The sequence below is a fragment of the Chamaea fasciata genome, unplaced genomic scaffold (assembly GCF_029207755.1).
Source record: "Chamaea fasciata isolate MVZ Bird 193981 ecotype frontalis unplaced genomic scaffold, bChaFas1.0.hap1 SCAF_18, whole genome shotgun sequence".
NCBI classification, from domain to species: Eukaryota; Metazoa; Chordata; class Aves; order Passeriformes; family Sylviidae; genus Chamaea; species Chamaea fasciata.
This window is the reverse complement of record NW_027094103.1, coordinates 10,505,114-10,525,375: the sequence shown is the minus strand read 5'-3', so window position 1 is coordinate 10,525,375 and position 20,262 is coordinate 10,505,114. Positions and strand designations below refer to the sequence as shown.

Sequence of the window (20,262 nt, the reverse complement as noted above, 5' to 3'; positions counted from 1 at the left end):
GTTGCTAAGGGCGGCCGCCATGGCGGCGGCGCGGGGGCCCGGGGGTTTTTTCGTCCCCATCCTCCTCCTCCTCCTCCTAACGCCACCGCCGCTCCGGGCAGAAGAGCCGGCCACGGAGCCCGCAGACATTCGTGATGCCGCACAGACGCGGGTCCGCAGCCCGCCGGCCCCGATCACGGACGGTGGGTGCCCTCCCGGCGCTGCGGGGCACCGGCGGCGCTTCCCGGCTGAGGGGAGCCCGGCTGGCGGCCTCCCTCGGGCATTCGGCCTTTGGCCTTCCCTTCCAGGGTCGCCCGGGATTGGCACAACCGCCGGAGATCTCCGGGGTTCGCTGCAGCGCTGCTCGGGCTCCCCTGGGCAGCTGCAGCCGAGGCTCGGAGCCAGCTCATGCAGGCTCAGCGGGCCCCTGGACACGCTGACGGTGGCACGGACATCACACAGCAGGGCGGCCCACAGCCCTGAGGCTCGGCGGGGGTGGAGGGCAGGGTCTCCTGCCCACCCAGCGCTGCTCTGAGCACAGCGGGCAGCTCCGACCCGGCACAGGAGCCCAGAGTGGCCCTGGGTGTCCTTGGAGAGCTCCGCGCACAGCCCGAGCTGGCTGCACGCTTTGCCCCAAGGCTCAGCCCCAGCGCTGTGGGTACATTGCCGTGAAAACAGAGCTCCCCAGGTTTGGTTACTGTGTTCTCAGGAGGTGTTTCACGCCGTGTAATTTACTACACTTTTATATGCCGGTGGTGTTGCCCTCAGCTGAGCTTTCCGTGGGTTACTTGCCTAAAGAAACCCACTGCAGTGCTGCCTCCTTAGGGAAAAGAGACTGAAATCCCTGATGTCACAGGCATAACCTTGCAATCTAATCATCCGTGTTTAAACTTCTCTTGTTTACAGGGTGAGCTAAGGATCCAGGGCTAAGCTCAGCCAACAGAACGGTCAGAACTTCAGAGATTCCAGGAAATACCTGGATACTGTTCAGGTGGTCAGAGAACATCCAGGAGGCCACAGAGAAACGGGCAGCAGTCAAAGTGAAATAAAAGAATTATGCAAAAATATTTTTGAATGTCTTTCCTATAAAACACTGGCCTCAATTTTCCTCATTCTGTGCTTCTCTTAAGTCTAAATTAATTATAGAAGAGCAACTCTCAAAAACAGTTCAGTAGAGTAAACATCTGCTCTTAGAATTTATAAACTTGAAGACCTCAGAGAGTTTGAAGAAGTTGCCAAGTGTATTTTATTAATTATTAGCAATTAATTTCAAAGTATCTAAAAACAGAGAGAAAAAACAGTTTCAGAGGAGTCAACTATGGTTCTGTTGGCACATCATGGAAATGTATTCCTGGACCCTGAGACATCCTTAATACTTGTAAACATCTCTCTGCTCTTTCAAAATCTTTTCTTTTCCTTCCCAGTAAGCTGGAACAGGCAGATAAACACACCTTGTTGGTATCTCTTACTTTTTTTCCTCTGCAGGGCTGAGTAGATTTTAACACCTCCAAAATCCCCATTGAAACTGGGGTTTTGTTTCTCAGGGACCAGATTTAACATGCCTTGATTTTGTCCACGTGTTCCAAATAGATTTGCTCGGCAGCAGAAAAAGATGGGCTTTTAAAAATGCCTTCAAGAAAACCTGAATTTGGAGAAAGCTTTTGCCCACAGTCAAAAACTGGGCAGGGTGAAGAGTGGAAGCGTTTGGGACACGCTGTGAGGTGTCAAATCCCCACCGCAGTTCTCGTTTTCTCTGGCGCAGTTGCCAGGCTGTGCGTCTGCGACCTGCTGGTGGCACAGTGCGATGTCAACTGCTGCTGTGACCCCGACTGCAGCGCCGAGGACTTCAGCCTCTTCACCTCCTGCTCCGTCCCTGTGGTCACGTGAGTGCAGAAATCACCAGAAAGCACAAAAAAAAAATCGTGGTTCATTTGCTGCCTGCCTTTGTCAGGGCTCTGTCTTCTGCCTCCGACCAATTCCTACCCCTCTTTCCACCAGTCTCCTCCTGCACTCTGGCCCCAGCCAGGCAGAGCAGCAAATCCACCTCCCACCCGGTTCTTTCCCACTCATTCCCTCTTTCCTCCTGTTCCTTGCTTTCCTCCTGTTTCTCTGTGCTCCTCTCCGTGGGCATTTAGGTGGTGATGCTTTTTTTTTTGGCGGGGGGGGAAGAATGATGCATCTTTAGACTTTCATCAATGCAGTGTCTGGAAGTTAAGAAATCTGATACCACAGGACCAATCTGGCCACTTCTGTAGATCACCGGTTTTTATCAGTAAATTTATCTCTTTGATTACATTTGTGATATCAGCTACACACTTAATCAATTTAGAGCTTGTTGAAATAGCGTGAACGTTTTTCTGACCCTAGTCTTACAGATCACCATCCCAACCTGCTCTCCCACGGCCACTTCACAAACACTAAAATGTAACATTATACCAATAAAGTAAAGCCAAGAGTGGTTTCTTTGCAATTTAGTTGATCTGAAAACACCTTCACCCAATTTCATCTCCTCAAAGAGGAGTTAACATCACTTCAAAATCATAATGTGCGAAAAAAATCTCCTGGTGACTTCTCAGAACAATAAGTGCAGCTTTTCAACCCACCTTCTGTATAAATTATGCCAATCTGAGCACTGGGGTTTATTCTTGGTGCTTTGAAATTTGAATTAGCAGTCATGCCAGACTGTGGTTTCTTATTGTTCTGGCACACAAAGACTCCTGCTCCCCATTTACGGATATTTATATAGATCAGAAAGGTCTAATCAACGCCCTCCTGAGTGACACTTTAATTGCCTCGGGTGACTGTGCTGCCTTTGTCAACCAGAAATGCCTCAAAAGAAGTTGTGTTTCTTTGCCCAAATTCTTTTGTGCAAAACGTTTATTTTGCATGAGAACCCAGGAGATTTTCAGTGTCTGCAGGTGTTGTGGGCCTCGTTATTTACATCAGAATTTACCTACATTTGCATATTTGTGTTATTTTGCCTGATCCCAAGGCAGAGGCCGCGAGGGCTCTGAAGCAGCAGCAGCAGGGTTTGATTTATGATGGGATCCTATTAACAAATGACTCACCTCATGGAAGAGCTTAACTCCAGGCTTCAAAATTTCTAAAAGTCATTTCACTTCTCCAGAGCTTGTCCTTAGCTGCTCTATCCTGCTAAATAGCAGTTTCACAGGGATCATCAGCTGGTGTTTGTAGTATGTGGGGCACACCAGGCTCTGAACTGGCACATTCTCCTGCAGTTCTGGGCTGTTGATGAGCCCGTGGCACAGCCTTAAACACTTTTCCAGGACAGGCTGGGTTATTTCACCTCCTGTTCCTCACTCTGCCATTTCTTTCACATGCATCTCAAGTAGGAATTTTTCCCATTCCCTGCTCAAAATGAATATTATTCCAATATCCACAAAACTGACCTGTTTTCCTGCTCCGACATCCTACTTGTGTTGAAGAAATGAATGGTTCCCAACCAATCTGGCATTTTCTCTCTCATTTTGTCACTGCTTTTCCGTCTCTCAGTCTGTTCCTTACCTTCCTTCATGTTGCTGCTCACAGTTTGCTCTGCTGAATAAAATATGTGGGAGAATTCTCTATTATTTATTATTAAACACAAGAGTGTAAAACAATAGGAACCTTCTAAGGATGCATGATTGTTCTACAAATTGTGTTAAATTCAGTTATTTCATGCTTTTAAAAATTTTTCTGATGCTGCCTCAGTAGATGGAAAGAACTTTAAAATCTGGTCAACACTAACTTTGAGTGGATCATTCATTTATTTTGTTTCTTTGCAGAGGTGACAGCCAGCTGTGTAGTCAGAAAGCTGCTGTGTATTCTCTTGATGTTGAAGCAAATCCACCAGAAAGGATATTTAAATTAATTGACCAAGTCAATCCCAGTATTTTCTGCATTCATGCTACAAACTGTAAGTAGAGTTGTAGGCAATATTAAGCATTGTGGCGTTACTTTTTGTAAGCTCTTTAGTACCAGAAAAAGACTAAATTTAAAACTATTTTTATCTTATTAAACCTCTCAGGAAACTGGTAATTCTGTCTGCTCACAGTCCTTGTGCTGGGATCCTTTCACTTGTGAAAACATGGAATTAAACATCTGGTACTCTTGGTCTTCTCTGCTGGAAAAACCAAAATAGTTTGGGTGGGATTTTTTTTTTTTTTTGTAAATAACTTAGCATCCTAAACAAATAATATTTAAAGTGGTCTCGTTGTTACTAATATTATTTCTGTATCTCTTTTTTTCCCTTAAATTATCTCCTTCTTTAAATATTTTGACAGATAAACAAGCCCTGTACCTCAAATCCCCTGAAATCCCAACTCCAGAAAATTTTGATCAGTTGCTTGACAAATTTGGAGGTGCTACTTTCAGTGCTGAGCCTGACAGCTGGAATTTGGACACAGATGCTCAGAATCCCCCTGATGCAAATGAAACTTCCAGATATGAGGTAAATTATCTCTGATTCAATAGGAGGTAACTGTATTTGATGCAATTAGAATTAGATTGTTCCAGAAAGAATAAATCAGCATTGTTTGCATCTGCTTTTAAATAATGCAGTTCTGCTGGAAGAAACAAAATTTGTATTGGTCTTTAAATATAGAAATATAAAGTTTTGTGTTTACTTACTTAAAAAGTGAACTAGATTTTTAAGATCTTTGAAAAAGAAGTCACTTTTTTTTTTGCTATTTTCAACGTAAAGCTGTAGCAGTGGCTGAAGAATTGCTGCACAAAGCAGCATTGAGAGATCCTGTGGAAATAAGTACTGCTTTTATTCATATTTGTTGTTAATAAAAATGCTCTGAAGCTTTCCATGGGCTGAAACACACCTGTGTACCTGACTGTGGTTTTTATTTGGCAGTATGGGCTTCCTGTGCAGACAGAGGATGCATTTCTAAGGCTGCCAAGTCCTGTTGTTTCTTCTTGGTGCTCTGATGCAAATCCTGCAGGTTGGAAAATGCACTTAAATCCCAATGTTTTTGGTTTTTTTTTCTTTCTAGTATTCTGCTCTGGCTTGAGATTAGTCAGTCAGAAAGCTGGCACACTCCCCATGGAGAATTCAGCTAAAGGTTCATTAGCAGATGATTTTCAAATCACTTCTGTTTCTCTGTTTTGTTTGGTTTTTTAAGACACAGAATGGAAGTGGCGTTGCGTCTCTATTAAACACTGAATGTGAGATATGTAAATCCATGAGAATCTTGATAAAAGGTTGTTTATCCAACAATCAAACGTCCTGTTTGGCATAATTGGTTTAATCAAACAGTACAAGGGTGACACCCTGAGGGAGGAGGGTTTGCACCAGCCAGCCCTGCCTGGGCAGCCTTTGGCCGCTGCCCTTTGCCCAGAGGCTCCTCTCACAAGTCAGGTTTGCAGGCTGAGCTCTGCATTTTAACCTTTCACACGATTTCCTGAAAATCTGCAGAGGTGGTGGCAGAAAAAAAAAAGCCACAACCAAACCCACACCTGCATTTTTCCAAACCCCACTGTCATCATTAAATGTGGTCTCATAACAGTCATGGTGGTGATTACAGGACTGAAGCCTCTTGTGAAAGAAAAAAAAAATCTTATTAACAGATTCAAAAATTAAGTAATTTTCATGAAGCTTTTTCTACTTGTTGAGAAGTAGTATTTTTTGTCAAAGCTTTTTTTTTTTGAGAATAGAAAAAGTTTCATTCTTCAAAGCCCACATAAAACCTTATCTGCAATAGAGATGACATTTACTTTCAATTTTGCTTGTACGTAAGGTTCTTGTACTGTTTTTCATTATTGCTCTTTCATTTCCTCCAGTAATACTTGGTCACTTTTTTTTTTTTTCAGGGTTTTTAGTAAACCAAGCCACAAAATGCATTAGATCAGTAAGTGTGGAAAAATGTGATAGCATTCAAGCACTTAGCATGTTGTTTTATATCAACTCCAGCATTTTGGCAGTAAGTATGATTTGAAACAGTCCTAAAGCGGAAATATTCATATTTTACATCTTTTTTTGCAGCTGCAGAATGAAGTAACTTCTGTTTACTGGGGGATATGGTGTTTTATTTGGATTTTTAAATTGTGGGTTGGGAAGAAACATCTCCCTATACAGCAGACTTCTATACAGAAAGCCTTTGGGGAATTTTTACTTCAAGCTTTGGTAACAGAAGCATTTGCTGTTCTCTGCTTAGCCAAATATAAATAATATAGTCAAAGATAAAGTAAAAAAGAATAGTTTTGGAGAGCCAAGGTCATGTCGCTGAGCTAGTGCAGTTTCACATTTCTGTGCATGTTCAGGTTTTTCCAAGACGCCCATTTACCAGAACATATAATTCTAAGAAATCTGAGTTTTAAAGGGTAGGTAAAACTTTGTACTGAAAGAAGAACCTGTCAGGTTTAATCCTTTGCATCTTCCCCTTTCCTCCAAGCCTCAGTTTTTGATAGTGGGGGCTGGCACAGTCTTCTTTATGCTCCCAAAGAACACGACTGAGTGCAAATTTCCTTGGATCCAGCCTGCTAAAATCCAGTCTGGGGTTGTTTTTCAAAGCTTTGCCTACTTTTTAATCCTTTTCTGACCTGGGGGATGATGTGTTCTGTATGAATAAATCTCCTGTAAGGATATTCATGAAGACAGAGAAATCACTCGTGAAAAAATGAAACTGAAATACATCATACCTTAACCTGATGGTTCCTTCCAGAAGCTAAAGGTCCTAAAGAAACAGAAACCTCTTCACCATTAAAATTATTTTAATTTATGTAATTATTTTAATTAATTTAATTAGCAGTGAGTAACTGCTTCAAGACCCCTTCCAGGCTGCTCACAGGTTCCAAAGCTCGCAAAGGCAAGGAAAGCCCCCTAAGCAGTTCACACCCTCCCAGGTGGGATCATTCTCCTGCTCCTTCAGGATCTCATTGAAATCAGCCAAGGATTGCTCCCAAATGTTGGCTTTTGATCCTCCTGCTGTGGAAAAAGTGGAGAAAACTGCCTCAGAAGGGCCAGAAAAGAACAAGAGTGGCTGAGGCCAGGCTCCAGCAGCTGCGTGGGTTTGATTTTAAGATGAATTCCCTGTCCTGACTGGAGAAGTCCCTAACCCCTTATCCCTGTGCTGCTTGCCAAGGCAATGGCTGAGCTCAGGAGAGGTCAGAGCTCTGCCCAGAGCACGCTGGATGTCAGGAAGGATCGGATGCAGGAGCTGGAGAAGGCTGAGAAGCTGCTGGAGATGCTCTGTGGGAAGGTTGCCTTCCCAAAGGGAGCTGGAGGTGGGATGTAACAGAGAAGCGGTGGCCTTGGGGACAGGGTGGTCACAGGGCAGAGCAGGAGCCCTCCCAGTGCCAGCAGGTGGAGCTGCCGGCAAGAGAAACGGCAAACCAGTAACTGAGGGAGCCCTACTGGGAGCACTGGGACAGCGGGTCCTGCAGAAATCCCCATCCCCAGGAGCTCACCCCCTCTGCCAGGATGAGCAGCTGGAGTGAGAACAACGTTTCGGGAATTGCTGCAGATAATCTCTGCTCTCTGCCCTGGCCTGGCCAGCAGATCCAAGGAGTGTTGGGGATTCCTGGAATCTCCCAGGAGGACACTCCCAGTGGTGCTTCACACGCACCACGGTTAGTGGGGAGTTGCCAAAGCAACGAGCTGTCCCTGCCTTTCCTGCCTCGCTGCCGGGCTGGGGGGAAGCTGAGGCAGCAGTGTGGCTGCCAGTGTCCTGCAGGGACATCATCCATCACCCCAGTCCTGGATAAACAGAACTTTAGGAGTGGAACTAGAACTTCCACTCCTCCTATCCCAGTCAGAAATAGCACTGTTCCCTGAAGGATGAGTCTAACCTTTACAGGGACTTTTATTCATCCAGCTCATTCTGATGGCTGAGCTGTACCTTGGGATGATAAATGTGTGACAAACTGTACCTGCATCACCTTCAGGTGTCCAGCTCCCAGGAATGTGTTCCCTGCTGGGACAGGAGATGAGTCACTGCTCTCCCATCATAATCCCATCATAATTCTGCAGAATTGCTTCATGATCAGAGTCCAGTCCTTGGTCCCTTCCCGAAGACGTGACTCAAACGTTCATTGGAAAGTCGGAAAAGTAAAACCTTTGACAAAATGGTGCTCCATGGGAGTATTTTACAGCCCTGATTGATGACCTTAGTCCGACATTTCTGCCTTTCCATTAAATTTTTTTGGTGGAAATTTTCTAGGGGGGTGGAAATATCCATGTGCTACGTAACAAGAGAGATACTTCTCTTTTATTGGTTTAGAGACCAAGGAACTTTGGAATTCTTACCATCAGAGCAGGACAACAAAAGCTCTTCATTTCTTTGGGAAGCACAGCCTGGCAGGTTTCCTAAACTGGTGGTCTCTGAATAATTCCAAGAGTCAGAGGAAGGAGGGGATTGGATTGTGGCAGTTCTTCTCACACTTCCTGGTTACTCTGATTTACATCCAGTTAACTCCATAACATAAAAGTTATTGTTATGAGAAAGAGTTAAATAGACAAAGCCTTACCTGCTTTACTTGACTGCTACGTGCAATAGGTCAGATCTTTGCTACTGCTTTAATTTGTCTTTTTATTCTCCCTCAGGTGCCCAAATCAAGTCAGATGGTAAGTATCCTTCTAAATTAGTTGGAAGAGCTTTGGGCAAAATTCCTATTAAGTTATAGTCAGTAGGGATTTTTCACTGATGGATCAAATCTTTACACTAAAAAATTACATCATTAGCTATCAGTAATAATACTTAGCAACTCCAAGATAAAATGCTGCCTGCAGACATTCAAGGCTGATACATTCCTCTCATATAAAACTCCTTCTTTTCAAGAAAAATCTCTATTTAAACCCAGACCCTTTGGTTGAGCTTCAGCAATACTTGTAGCACAGCAGTTGTTCAGAGAATTACTGAGTGCTGTTGCTGTGGAACAGAACCCGGAAAGGTCGCACACATAACAACACAGAAAGAGTCCAAATTAATTATACCCGGTGTTCAGAGCTGACACGAGTCTGTTTTTCAGGTGAATATTACTGTCCAGTCCATAGTTGTCCAGGCTCTGAATGGAATGAGGACTTTACTGAGCAGTAGTGATGTCCTGAGGCTCCCAATGGTTTTGGATGAAATGTGCATCAATGCTGTTCTTGGGGTAGGTCTGGCAGCCTTTTCCTCCTCAGAGCCGATGGAAATCATCTGTGCATCAAATCACTTCTGATTCCCAAACTGCAAAGCTGTCAGGAAGGCCCTGAATTTTCCATATACTGTGATATCTCCCAAGTAAATGTCATGGGAGAAGCACTGATTTTGGATAAAAGGGAGTGTTTTGCAATAAAATAACTCCGTGCAATATAACACGGAGCAGGGCTGAAATCCTGGTGTTACTTCTGTGTATGTGGCAAAACAGACAATGACATGAGTTTGGAATTTACTTTATGCTTGGGAGAAGATGATTTCAGGTGCACTAATGACAGGGAGAGGAATAGGTGCTGCACATCATCTGTTAATTTTAAAGTAGATGAGCATTGTGTCTGTGCTTAGGTTTATCAAGAAGTCAGTTGTGAAGAGGCTCCAGCCTCTAGAGGATATAATCCATCCCCAGCCTGGAGCTGAGTTCCTTAAGCAAGGAAGAAAGAAAATATTTGCATGTTTGAATTTTTTTTTTCTAGTTTCTCTTATGTATTTGTTCAAATTAATATCTAAAACGTTTAATTTTCAGGTGAATTACCACATTACCCACACAGACACAGGAGAAATAATAGAAGCAGCTGCTGCTTTTGTCTTGGGGGCAATTAGCAAAGAAGCACTTTCAATAGAGCAGAGCTTCGAAATCAGCTTCACTCAGGTAACTGTGGAGATGTCATGGGTGACTTGGTGAAAGACATTTAATTACAAAACTTATTCAGCTTGAATCAGAACAATTGTTAGCAGTGAGGTAAAATAGAACTTGCCCTGGATACCCAGCGTTTCAGAGCTGGGCAGTAAAGGCCTCCAAAATCTGTCACATTTACGAGTCCCTGCTTGTGACTATAACAGAGAAAGCAAAGCCTTACTTACAGTCTTGCCCACATCATTCAAGGCAGGTCATAATCCTAAAATAACTGAAATATTTCTGTGTTTTCCAACCACTTCAGTGCAGGATAAGAACTAATACTCTGTTTGCATTGCAGGAAAATACACGGCCAGTTCCTCTCAGTGGCAATCCTGGTTATGTTGTTGGGCTGCCTGTCAGAGCAGGATTCCAGCCTCAAGGATATCCTTTCCCTGCTGCATTTCTGTTTGCTGCACTTGCTCTGGTCCATCCTCACAAACCCTTTCTAGCATGGCCATCTATGAAATACATCTGTTCTCTACCAAAAATAAAAATGTGCTTTTCTGGCTGTGTTTTAGGAGGGAATGACTCAGTTCTGACTGCAATCTCCTGGGTTGTGCAGTGAGGTACATTTAGCCCTTCATTGCACACCCTGGTGCTTTTCCACACTGTGAGAGGAGTCTTGAGCCATTCGCTGCTATATTTTAAGGATATGATTAAGGATTCTTTTTTTTTTTTTTTGGCCCTGATATCCATCAAGCATTTAATTTCCTTTAACTGTGTGTTACATCTGGCATTATTCAGAGTAGTAACAAACACAGCCAACTCACCATTCTGCACAGCACATCCACCCAGGACTGCCTGGCAGCACAGGGAGCCAGAGCCCCAGTATTATTTGGTTATAACATGATATCAGGCTGTAAGTTAAGGTAAGAAGTAATTTTTTTTTTTTTGTTTAATTTAATGCTTTTAACCCTCTGACAACCCTTTCCCTTAGGCTCTGTTCAGGTCCTGGGCCATTTATACAGCTGGGGGAGTATTGAGAATGGAGTATTTAATTATAAAAAATGTCATTTAATTAACAATGGTCTTTCTCCTGGAAAGATTGTGTACATTAGCAACTGTAGCCTGAAGGCTTGAACAGAGCAGAGAGCAAGGAGAAATTATGACTGTGCCAAACCAATGGATTTTGCTGTAATTCTTTTTTTTTTTTTTTTTTTTTGTTATTATTTGTTTTCTGGAAGAATTACAGCAGCTATGAAATGCCAGCCTTTGGCTCAGACCCTTCATGATGTGCTGAAGGGCCAAAGCTTTCCTGAGTACGTGGCCTCCTTTGGGAATTCTCAAGCCCAGGATGTGCTTGACTGGGTGCCAATAACTCAGCTCCTCATCTCAGAACAGGTGAGAGTTAAACCACTTCCAACCCCTCCACCCTCACGAGATCTGTGCCTGTGCTGCAGCATCAGCTCAGCTTCACACCCTAAAAATGCAGGAACCAACTGGAGGAGAAAATGGGGCTGGGAATGCAGAAATAAGCTGGAAGAAACTCATGGAATATTCACAGAGGAGGGTTTCACTCTTGCTGTAGAAGTTATATTCAATCAAGCTGGTATCCAGGCACCTCAGCTATGGATCAGGGCAACATGTTGAGTACAAAATGAGTTGTTTAAACACAGGTTAGAGTGTTGCTCTTCTAAGGATGAAGCACCAGAGGTGACAGAGTGAAGAAACAGAATCAGTGTTTCCCCTTTTCCTCCAGGCCAGGGTAAGAGAGAGAGAAGCACAAGATAAGATTGTGGATGGTTTCTTGCATGTTTCTGCAACTAAAGAGTGAATGGTTTCTGCAACCAGAAGTGTGATAGTTCAAAAAGAAATGCATAAAAATATTTAAGATTGTAGCCTTCAAAATTCTGTCCTGACAGAGTTCAGGATTTTGTCCTGCAACAGTGCAGGGTGCAGCTGCTCTGGTAACCTCCTCAGTGAGACTTCTGGGGACATTCTACCCTTTTAATAACATGAATAATTAATTGCTGTGATGGTTTCTGCATAAGGCAGGCAATGAGATGATTCCTCACACTTTGCAGAGCTCATGCCAAATCCCAGTGTCACTGGGAATAGAAGTGAAGTGGACTAAATATGGATCCCTGGTCAATCCACAAGCCAGGATAGTGAATGTTACAGCCACAATCACCACCACCACACTGAAGCAGGTACGTAATTCAATTACAGGATTTAAGATAAAACAAGTGGCTTGTTTTCCTTGGGTATCAGCTGTGTGACAGTGACCCAGATAATCTCTTTATCTAAAGGCAGCACTTCACATTAGAATGTGTTTACAGCCAGCAGCTCTCTTCCAGCTCAAACACAACTGTGGGCTCCTTGCCAAAACACACTTCAATAAAAATCTATACATCATTTATGGAAAGAAACATGGAACTATATGAAAAAAAAACAACCAACCAACCAAAAAAAAAAAAACCAAAAAACCCCCCAACCTTTTTACCAAATATAACCCAGACCAAATAAAACAATTGCACAAATAGAAAACTGAAGCTAAGCCCTGTTTGTATTTTCATTGCAGCTTCCCTCAGGAAGGGAAAGGATTATTCCTGTAACAAGTTCTGTGGTTTTCACTGACATTTCTTCACCTGCAGAGCCAAGCTACAAAGCTTGGCCCACCATTGACATCAAGTTACCCTTTGACTTTTTCTATCCCTTTGTCTAAGGTAAGTATGCATAAAAAAAAAAAAAAAAAAAAAAAAAAAAAAAAAAAAAAGAAGCAGTATTTCTGCTTTATCTTATTTTTAGTCCATTGTTTATCCTGTGACTGTGATGGGTCATCACTTTCATCTACGTTGTAGATACTGGGCTAAAATTGGCCAGGAGAGGAAGGGTGAGACCTTGTGAGGATTCTCAAAGGGTTTAGGGTGAAGAAACCCCCATGAAGTGGAAACTAGCCAATTATAACTCTGCAGAGAGGACAAAGGTTGCAGTTTGAACTGTTCACTGCCAGCACCTCTCCAGCCCATGGGATCCAGCCTCAGCCTGCCCAGCAGAGGCAGGAGGGCAAGGGAAGAGCACAGGGACACACAGGGAAAGCAGGTTCATGATCCCATAACAGCAAAGCTAAATTGCTAATTAAACTCATCATGTGCTATTAGATAAGGCCTCTGCTTTATCTCCTTGCATAGATGAATGAGCCACATATTTCTGGCTATTTTTCCCACACCACTAATTAATTACCTTTTTAAAACCAATTTGAGCAGTTGAGTTGTGCTTTCAGTGACCCCTCCAGCTGAGTGGGGTGAAATCCATTGCTGCAGTCACCATCTCTCAGAATTCCCACTCCTTAAATCTCACTCTTCAGCTCTCAAGCAGCCTCTCCACAGGGACACTCTAGTACCTGAAAAAATTCAAACACCAGCCTGGCCCTTTAAAATTTGCTTTTTCACGGCTTTTCTGGAGTCTGACTGCTCCCAGCAGTGCACTCACCTACATCTGTTCTTACATATTCCAGTTCTTTTAATACATGGATTTACGAGCTGCGGAAACAAAGAACTTTGCAGCCCCACGGGCTGTGAAGGAGCAGTGAAAAGGGAGGAAGAGATGAGGGAATGCAGTATCAGAACTGGGATCTGCTGCTGGAACAAGCCATTGTTTGACGTAAGATGGCACATGTTTGCCTCTATTTTGGGGCTGATTTCTTTGTCAGGGAAAGGAGTGGTGTGTTGGTGTTTCTGAAATGAATGTTATATAAATAACAAGGTGGCACAAGCAGCAACAGAAATGAGGAAACTACCAACAGAAAAGAATGGTTGGCAAAGAGATGTATTGATGATGAACAGGCAGCTGGTGGAGAAGAAATTACCTTTACAGCCTGGGTTCTTATCATTTATACTGCGAGTTTGTTGCAAACAAAGATTGTTATCACAGAAAAAAAATGAAATTATTTTAAATAAGCGGTACTTTTCTGGATGTATAGCTTGTAAAGATGTGTCTTTATTAAATTATTTTGCTTTTTTTACTGTACAACTGTACAAGAAGGGAAAAAATTACTGTTTACAGGGACTGTGTGTGATTAATTTTCCAGTAGAACTATTTTTGCCATCTCAAGGTCTGATCAAAGTGGGGTCAAATAGAAAACGTTTATAGAAAACACAATACAAGAGGAAGCAAAGAGACAGAAAAACCTTTCAGGCCAAGCTGGCAGATTTCAACACTGCAATCTCCAAGCAGAATTCCCACCATGGAAAACTGGCCCCCTATTTTTGCTGGCTGAGGAGTCCATGCTGTTTCAATATGTTATTCAGCCTCTCGATTTCTTGCTCCTGTAGGAGACAAAAATTTCAAATCATTAACAGCCTGCAAGCAGCTTCACAGGTTCCCTGAGATCTTCCCACTGCTATAATGCATCTCCTCCTGCAGGAAAACAGCACAACCTGGCCAAAAGAAGTAGGACAGAGGTAGGGACATCATTCCTCTGAGGAGGAGCAGCCCAGGGAGGCGCGGGCAGGGCTGTGCTGCTTCAGCCCAGCTCACCCCACACTTTCCGATGAGGAAACCAAGCCAACAGTGCCAACCTTGCACAAGGATGCCCATTAGCAGGTAAACCCAAATTAAAAGTGGGGTTTTTTTTTTACCTTCTCCAAACAGCTGTGTTCCAGCTGTTCCACCCTGGTGGCAAGTTTCAGGTTTGCTTGCTTTAACTTGGCCACTTGTTGCTCCGAGCGGGTCTTCACCGATAAAATTATTCCTGTGGAACAATTCACAGTGGGTTTGCTTTACATTGTAAAACAGCCACGAGCAGGAGTTCAGAGCACACAGGCTCTGTACTCCAGGAGCTGAACGTGTTTCTCTCCAGCTCAGCTTCTGTCATCTTCAACCACCCTTCCCAAGTGCTTTTCTTAATGAGGAAGGGTTTTAAATCAGCCTCCGGAGGGATTTGGATACCCATATTCTGCTGGGGGAGAGGCAGCCTGGCCTCGGAGCTGAATTAATCACTCTGCGTGTCAGTCAAAGCCTAAATCTGAATTTTCTCCCTTGGCAGAGCCCTGGGGTGCAGCTGGGGCAGCTGTGCTGTGTTTTACAGTTTCAGGTGTGACAGCAGAGCAAGGCCTGGGCCACAGGGCTCCTCCACCTTCTGGGCTGATTGCTCTGGCTTGGCAGAACAGGACCTGGCACATCCCAAAGGAGCAGGACCTGGCACATCCTCAGGTCCACAGGGCTTTGGTTTCACCTTGCACAGCTGCAGTGAGAGCAGGCAGTGTCTCCTCACGGCAGAGGTGTCACTTCTCTCTAAGCACCATTAGGTGATTCCATGTCAACTCAGCCCCCACACTGAAGGCATTTTCTTCCCACAAAAATAAAACAAAGCAGCTCGATGAGAGCATGAAGAACATCACGTTCTCCCTCCCAACACAGCTCCTCTGGATCATGCCTGATTCCAGTGCTCCAGGCACCGGTTTGGGCTCCGGGGGTTCAGTTCTCCGAGGACAAAAGCAGCGCTGCTGCTCATTTGCATTGATAACATCGGCAGGAACCGTGGCCAGGCGCTGACACCCAACACTCCAGCGTGGGGCAGATTGCCTGTGTCCCTTTTTGCTGCAAGCAGGTGGACATTGCATAAAGCTTGGCTGGGAGCCTGGAGCACCCAAGGATGAGGGGATTTACTTGTAATCGCAGCCCCGGTTTTGTGGTGTAAAGCGAGGCTCCCGTGGTTCCCACGGCCGCACGCAAATCCAGTTTCTCTCTGACTTTCTCTCTGAACTGAGGAAAGCCACAAGCTGCCCTCATGTCTCTCTTCTTTCTGGCTGCACCTGCCAACCAGGCACTTTCTCCCCATTGAAAGGGGCTGAGGGCAATGGGCACAGCCACAGCAACCCCCTCCTCTGATCACAGCTGAGCCAAATATGGAGCACCCACCAAAAATGAGAACATAGGCACAGGACAGAGCTAGAGCTGAGGTTTCCTGCAGGAATTTGAGATCATCTCATTGGCAGGTTTTTTGGAATCCCAAACTTTCTTCCACAAGAAGGAAGAAAATGTTTGCAGCTACGCTTGTTTCAGATATGTCCAGATTTACATCTATTCGCAACAATTTACAGTTACAACGGTGAAATCACTCAGGCCTGATTTGGGGACATTTTCTATTTCTCTTTTCATGGCAAACCCTTTGAATTCAAGCAAGAAAGATCTAGAGTAAGATCAGGACATTCCCGGCAGCATCCCTGGAGGGGATAATGGAGTCCCAGCAGAACAGAGCATCAAAACCTGCTCTGCTGTAGCAGCAAATTCAGGAGGACAGGGGCTCCCCTGCCAAAAGGATCCTACAGTGGAAATTTAGAACATGAGCCATCCCTCTCCAGAAGGGTGCAGGAACACATTATGGAGTTTTTTAGGGGGAATGTGCCTGGCTGCCATGCACCTGAGGCATCACACCAACACAAGCAGCAGATTGTCACTGCTCCAAAGAAATTGCAGCCTGGTTAAGGCCACATTCCAGCCTGGAAAACCACACAGGTGGAATTCTGAGCTCGCTGGGAGAGCAAGACCCCAGGGGTTGGGTTTGAGGAAGGAACAAAGCCCAGGTAACTCAGGGAAGTTTGGCAAATCCAGCCCAGCCCTGCACCCACCGTTGATGATCCGGGCCACCCTCCAGAGCCGCAGGAGGATGAGGAGCCCCACGGCCTCAAACTCATGCTCCAAGAAGATGAGGACGATGTCAAGGATGAAGGACACGATGACAACGATCCCATCCAGCACCTCAAACTTGTGGTAGAAGAACTCCCGGCGGTAGACAAAGACTTTAAACCCCACCTCAACCAGGAAGATGGTTAAAATGGACAGGGAGAGGTAGTGGAAAACCTGGGGAAAGAGCACAAGTTTAAGGCAGGAAGCCCTGCAGAGTGCACACAGGCAGGGCAGGCTGGAAAGCCCCTGCTGCTTGAGGGGACCTCTGGTTTGGCTGTACAAGGAGAAGGGCTGAGGACTTTTCTTCCATGACCACCAGCTCAGCAAGGCTGGAAGTCCAGGTCCTGCCTTGCCCAGCCCATCCAAGGGGCTTTGAGCCCCCAAAGGGAGTGAACTGCTGTTCATGTTGACGTTTCCCCACATTTTACCTTTGGGGTTATATTGTATCTGTCCGGAAGGATGATTTTCAAATCCATAAGCAATTCCCCAAGGACCAACAAGGCATCCAGGATCACCAAGCAGACAACCCCGACCTGTTGGAGGAGAAGAACCAACATGATTCCCACCCCAGCAGAGACAGAGGAGCAAGAGGAGCCAATGTAGCTTTTCAGCTAAACACACCCCGATTTGGCTGGTTGGGTTTCTTGGAGCTTTCCATTGCTCCCACTCCTGCTGCCCCGAATGGTGGATTATTCGACATGGAATCCCCTGGCTCCCCACCAGCCCCTGCTTGGCGTGGGGAGGCTCGAGGAGCTGGAGGAGAGCACGTGCCAGAGCTGTGGTGATTGTGCACTGGGGCTTGTCTCCTCTCAGGAGACATCTGCACCTGCAGCAGAGTTGCTCTGTTCCGACAGGACAGCTCGGCTCAGAATCAGCCACTGCTCTTTGCACCCTGGGGGTCACAGCCTCAGTGCTCTCCCTGAGCTCCATCCCACAGCGGCTCTGCTGTCACAGGCGCCCTTGGCCTGGGTTTGTTCTGCCTCACCTGAAACCTGTGAGAGCTGAAGAGCTTTTTCATCATGTACTGGAAGGAGATGTGTCTCCTGGGGGGCTCCAGCTTGATCTCTGCATCTGGCTGCTTCTCCCCGGCCTCCTCCTCCTCCCATTTCCGATAGTCGTTGCTCCATTGCACGGGGTCATCACCCACCACCGTGAAGTGCTTCAGGTACTTGGACATGGCTTTGGATCAAGCTGGCATCACCCTGCCAACGTCTGAGGGACAAGAGCAGAGTGTCACCTCCCCGTCTGGGGCTGACCAAGGCAACCAAATCTTCCTTTTCTCACCCAGCGAGGGTGACAAGAGCGTGACATTCCGACACAGCTGGCCGGGCCCTGCTGACGGGAAGTTGCTTCATGGTGATACCGCTGGTTTTGCATCACCTCCCCCGGCACCACGAGGAGCCCCTGCTGCCTTCCCAGTTCTGTTTGCACCCCACCATGCTTCTCCACAACAAGGAACTTCCTCACAAGGTATTTCCAAACCTCTCCAAACAAAGCATTGATTACAGGAGCAAAAAGCTCCAGCCCTTATCTGGCACCTCGTGGTGGAGGTGGGGGAAGCTGCTCTTGTGTTTCTAACACTGATGCAGGGAAGCTGTTGGTGAAGCTGAACCCAGCATTCTCAGCCTCTGGTCACCCTGCCAGGATGAGGAACAGCCGTAATTTCCCTCTATTAACACCAATGACACCTTGTTGTCTCAACCTTTGCAGGCAAATTAAGCAGGTGATGCCCACATTCCAGCCTGGCAGGTGGGTGACATTGTCCTCCCCATCTTCTCCCTTCCAGAGCTGACCTCACCCTCGAGCATCCCACCTTCAGCCCATCCCTGCGGGTACCCAGCGAGGGGCAGGACCATCAACCTGATTAAGGCCACGCTCCAGCAATGAAAACCAAACGAGTGAAACTCCGAGTTCACTGGAAGAGCAAGACCCGGGGTCCTCCAGATGGGCTGCGTGGCTGGCCGCAGGAGAGGCTCTCGTGTTATCACAACCCTGCCAACCTCCCTTCCTCTTTGGGCAGCCCTGCGAGGCTGTCTGGCCCACAAACCCTCCGAGATCCGCTCCTGCCGCCAGCACGTCCCCATCCCGCTCTGCGGGCACGCAGAGCCGCCCGGGGAGCTCAGCACAAGCCTCCTCCCTTGGCCCCCCGGTGCCACCACAGGTCCGCCCGTGCCCCCGGGCTGTTCGCCCTCTCCTCGCCACCCCGGGGCCGCGGCGGGCTCCGCTCCCAGCTCCGGCCACCTCGTCAGCTGCCGGGAGGAGGGAGCTGGTCCCACGGTGCTGTCACAGGGACAGCACCTTCGTTCTCCGCCACCGGGCGCCGAGCGGAGCCCGCGGGGAGCGGCCGCGGGCACCGAGCCCCCTGCCCCGTGCGGGACGGCCTCGGGGCCTGGAGCCGCCGGCGGATGGAGCATCCAGGACCCCGGGGCTCCCCAACCTCCCCCGTCCCCAGCATTGACCGGAGCGGCCACGGCGACGCCCAGAGCAGGACGGAGCCCCGGGCCTCGGCGGGACCCCGAGGGGAAGGACGTGGCAGCCCCGGGAGGGTCCCGCTGTAACCCTCCCACCCACCCCGGCCCCGGCACCCACCGAGCCGAGCCCCGGGACCCTCCCGGCCGCCCCCCGGTGCCCGGTACCGTGCGCGTCCCGGCTGCGCCCGCTGCCTCCCGCCGCCGCGGGGCCTCCCCCGGCCCGGCTCCGCCTCCCCCCGGCCAGGGGCGGCCCCGCCGCGCCCGAGAAACTACAGCGGGTCCCCGAGCCAGGCCCCCTTCCATCCCCGACGGCCCCGCTCCCACAGTTCCCATTTCCGCAGCCTTTTTTTTCCCCAAGCTGCCCGCGGGGAGCTGCCCGAACGGGACAGGCCGGATGGAGTTTAAACTTTTTTTTTCATTGTTTTTAAACTTTTTTCCCCACCTCCCGAAACAACGAGCAAAGTTCCAGGAGAATAGTGAACTTAAACCGTGACTCTGCCGAGCCCAGAGAGAGCTGCTGAGCACGGACACAGATTAGTCCCATGAAGTCGGTGGAGGTCCAGGGATCTATGTGGGCTGTAAAATCCAGGAATCGAGCCTGGATTAATCTGCCTCCATTTATAGGCTCGTGTCTTGTCAGAGGCTTCTTCATGTTTAGGGTTCCCCTCCATCTCTCAAACACAAGCTAGTTTGGGAAATCCAAAGAAAAACTCAGCTGTGAAAAGCACCTGGGACTCATTTCTGTGGCACCTCTGCTGGTGCAAACTGGAAATATTTCCAACTTCCTCCAAGGAATAAACACCTCTCCAGTTTTGCACTTCTAAAGGCCAAATACGTTGCTTTCTTTGAATGGGTTTCCTCCTGGAGAGTGCTTAAAGCTTTTCCTGCAGCCTGAGTATTTTCTAGCACCTCATCTCAAAGCGCACATCCCTGTCCTCCTTCCCAGGGCAATGAGCACAGGTGACACCCTCCTGGAGCTCCAAGTCCCCCACCCCTCAACCATCACCCCAAAACAGCAACTTACAGAGCTGTGGGGTGGGAGAGCAAAGGCACAGCCCTGCCCCCGTGACAGGGAGGTTTACCTGGGGGTTTCCAGTTAATTTCGGCATTTTGGTTTCAGCTGAGTCCAGTAAACAGTAATCAGGTAACGGGTGGGAGGAAGATCTGCACCTGAGAGCTCATCAGATCCAGCCCCTTTTGGGTGAGGACTGTGGGCTTTAAGGAGAAAATCCCCACCACGAGGTGTGTGTGTGCATAAAATCCCCGTTTCCCTGTGGCCTGAGCTCTGCTGGGGACTAGGTCCTCATATTTCAAGGAAAATTGATGTGTTGTTATTGAAGTCAGCCTGACTTGGAGCTGAACA

The 20,262-nt window shown here is 47.1% G+C and overlaps 2 protein-coding genes and 1 long non-coding RNA gene across 6 annotated transcripts; 1 reads left to right on the top strand and 2 right to left on the bottom strand.

The window, feature by feature from the left end:
- Window positions 1-5: 5 nt before the first annotated feature.
- On the top strand, window positions 6-13,635 carry TCTN1 (tectonic family member 1). Its single transcript, XM_066199531.1, has 15 exons — window positions 6-182; window positions 1,742-1,862; window positions 3,765-3,895; window positions 4,263-4,429; window positions 4,841-4,928; window positions 5,797-5,906; window positions 8,528-8,548; window positions 8,953-9,078; window positions 9,646-9,771; window positions 10,097-10,181; window positions 10,529-10,667; window positions 10,983-11,139; window positions 11,823-11,948; window positions 12,320-12,464; window positions 13,256-13,635. Exons 1-14 carry the CDS (start codon window positions 20-22, stop codon window positions 12,461-12,463), a joined length of 1,704 nt encoding a protein of 567 aa, XP_066055628.1. The 5' UTR covers window positions 6-19; the 3' UTR covers window position 12,464; window positions 13,256-13,635.
- LOC136298645 (uncharacterized) lies at window positions 1,771-6,873 on the bottom strand. 2 transcript variants are annotated; one of them, XR_010723343.1, is made up of 5 exons: window positions 6,772-6,873; window positions 6,625-6,659; window positions 4,809-4,922; window positions 3,390-3,537; window positions 1,771-1,852 (listed from the first exon to the last, which is right to left on the bottom strand). It is a non-coding gene; the product is annotated as an uncharacterized lncRNA (long non-coding RNA). The 2 variants fall into 2 exon arrangements; XR_010723342.1 differs by lacking the exon at window positions 6,772-6,873 and having other exon boundaries at window positions 6,625-6,771.
- Window positions 13,636-13,717: 82 nt separating the features above from the next.
- HVCN1 (hydrogen voltage gated channel 1) lies at window positions 13,718-19,961 on the bottom strand. 3 transcript variants are annotated; one of them, XM_066199530.1, is made up of 6 exons: window positions 19,924-19,961; window positions 17,414-17,640; window positions 16,857-16,961; window positions 16,371-16,602; window positions 14,379-14,491; window positions 13,718-14,066 (listed from the first exon to the last, which is right to left on the bottom strand). In XM_066199530.1, the coding sequence occupies exons 2-6, from the start codon at window positions 17,603-17,605 to the stop codon at window positions 14,001-14,003; spliced, it is 708 nt and encodes a 235-aa protein (XP_066055627.1). In that variant the 5' UTR covers window positions 17,606-17,640; window positions 19,924-19,961; the 3' UTR covers window positions 13,718-14,000. The 3 variants fall into 3 exon arrangements, with proteins under 3 accessions (XP_066055627.1, XP_066055625.1, XP_066055626.1); XM_066199528.1 differs by lacking the exon at window positions 19,924-19,961 and adding an exon at window positions 19,065-19,168; XM_066199529.1 differs by lacking the exon at window positions 19,924-19,961 and adding an exon at window positions 19,018-19,084.
- Between the last annotated feature and the right edge of the window lie 301 nt (window positions 19,962-20,262).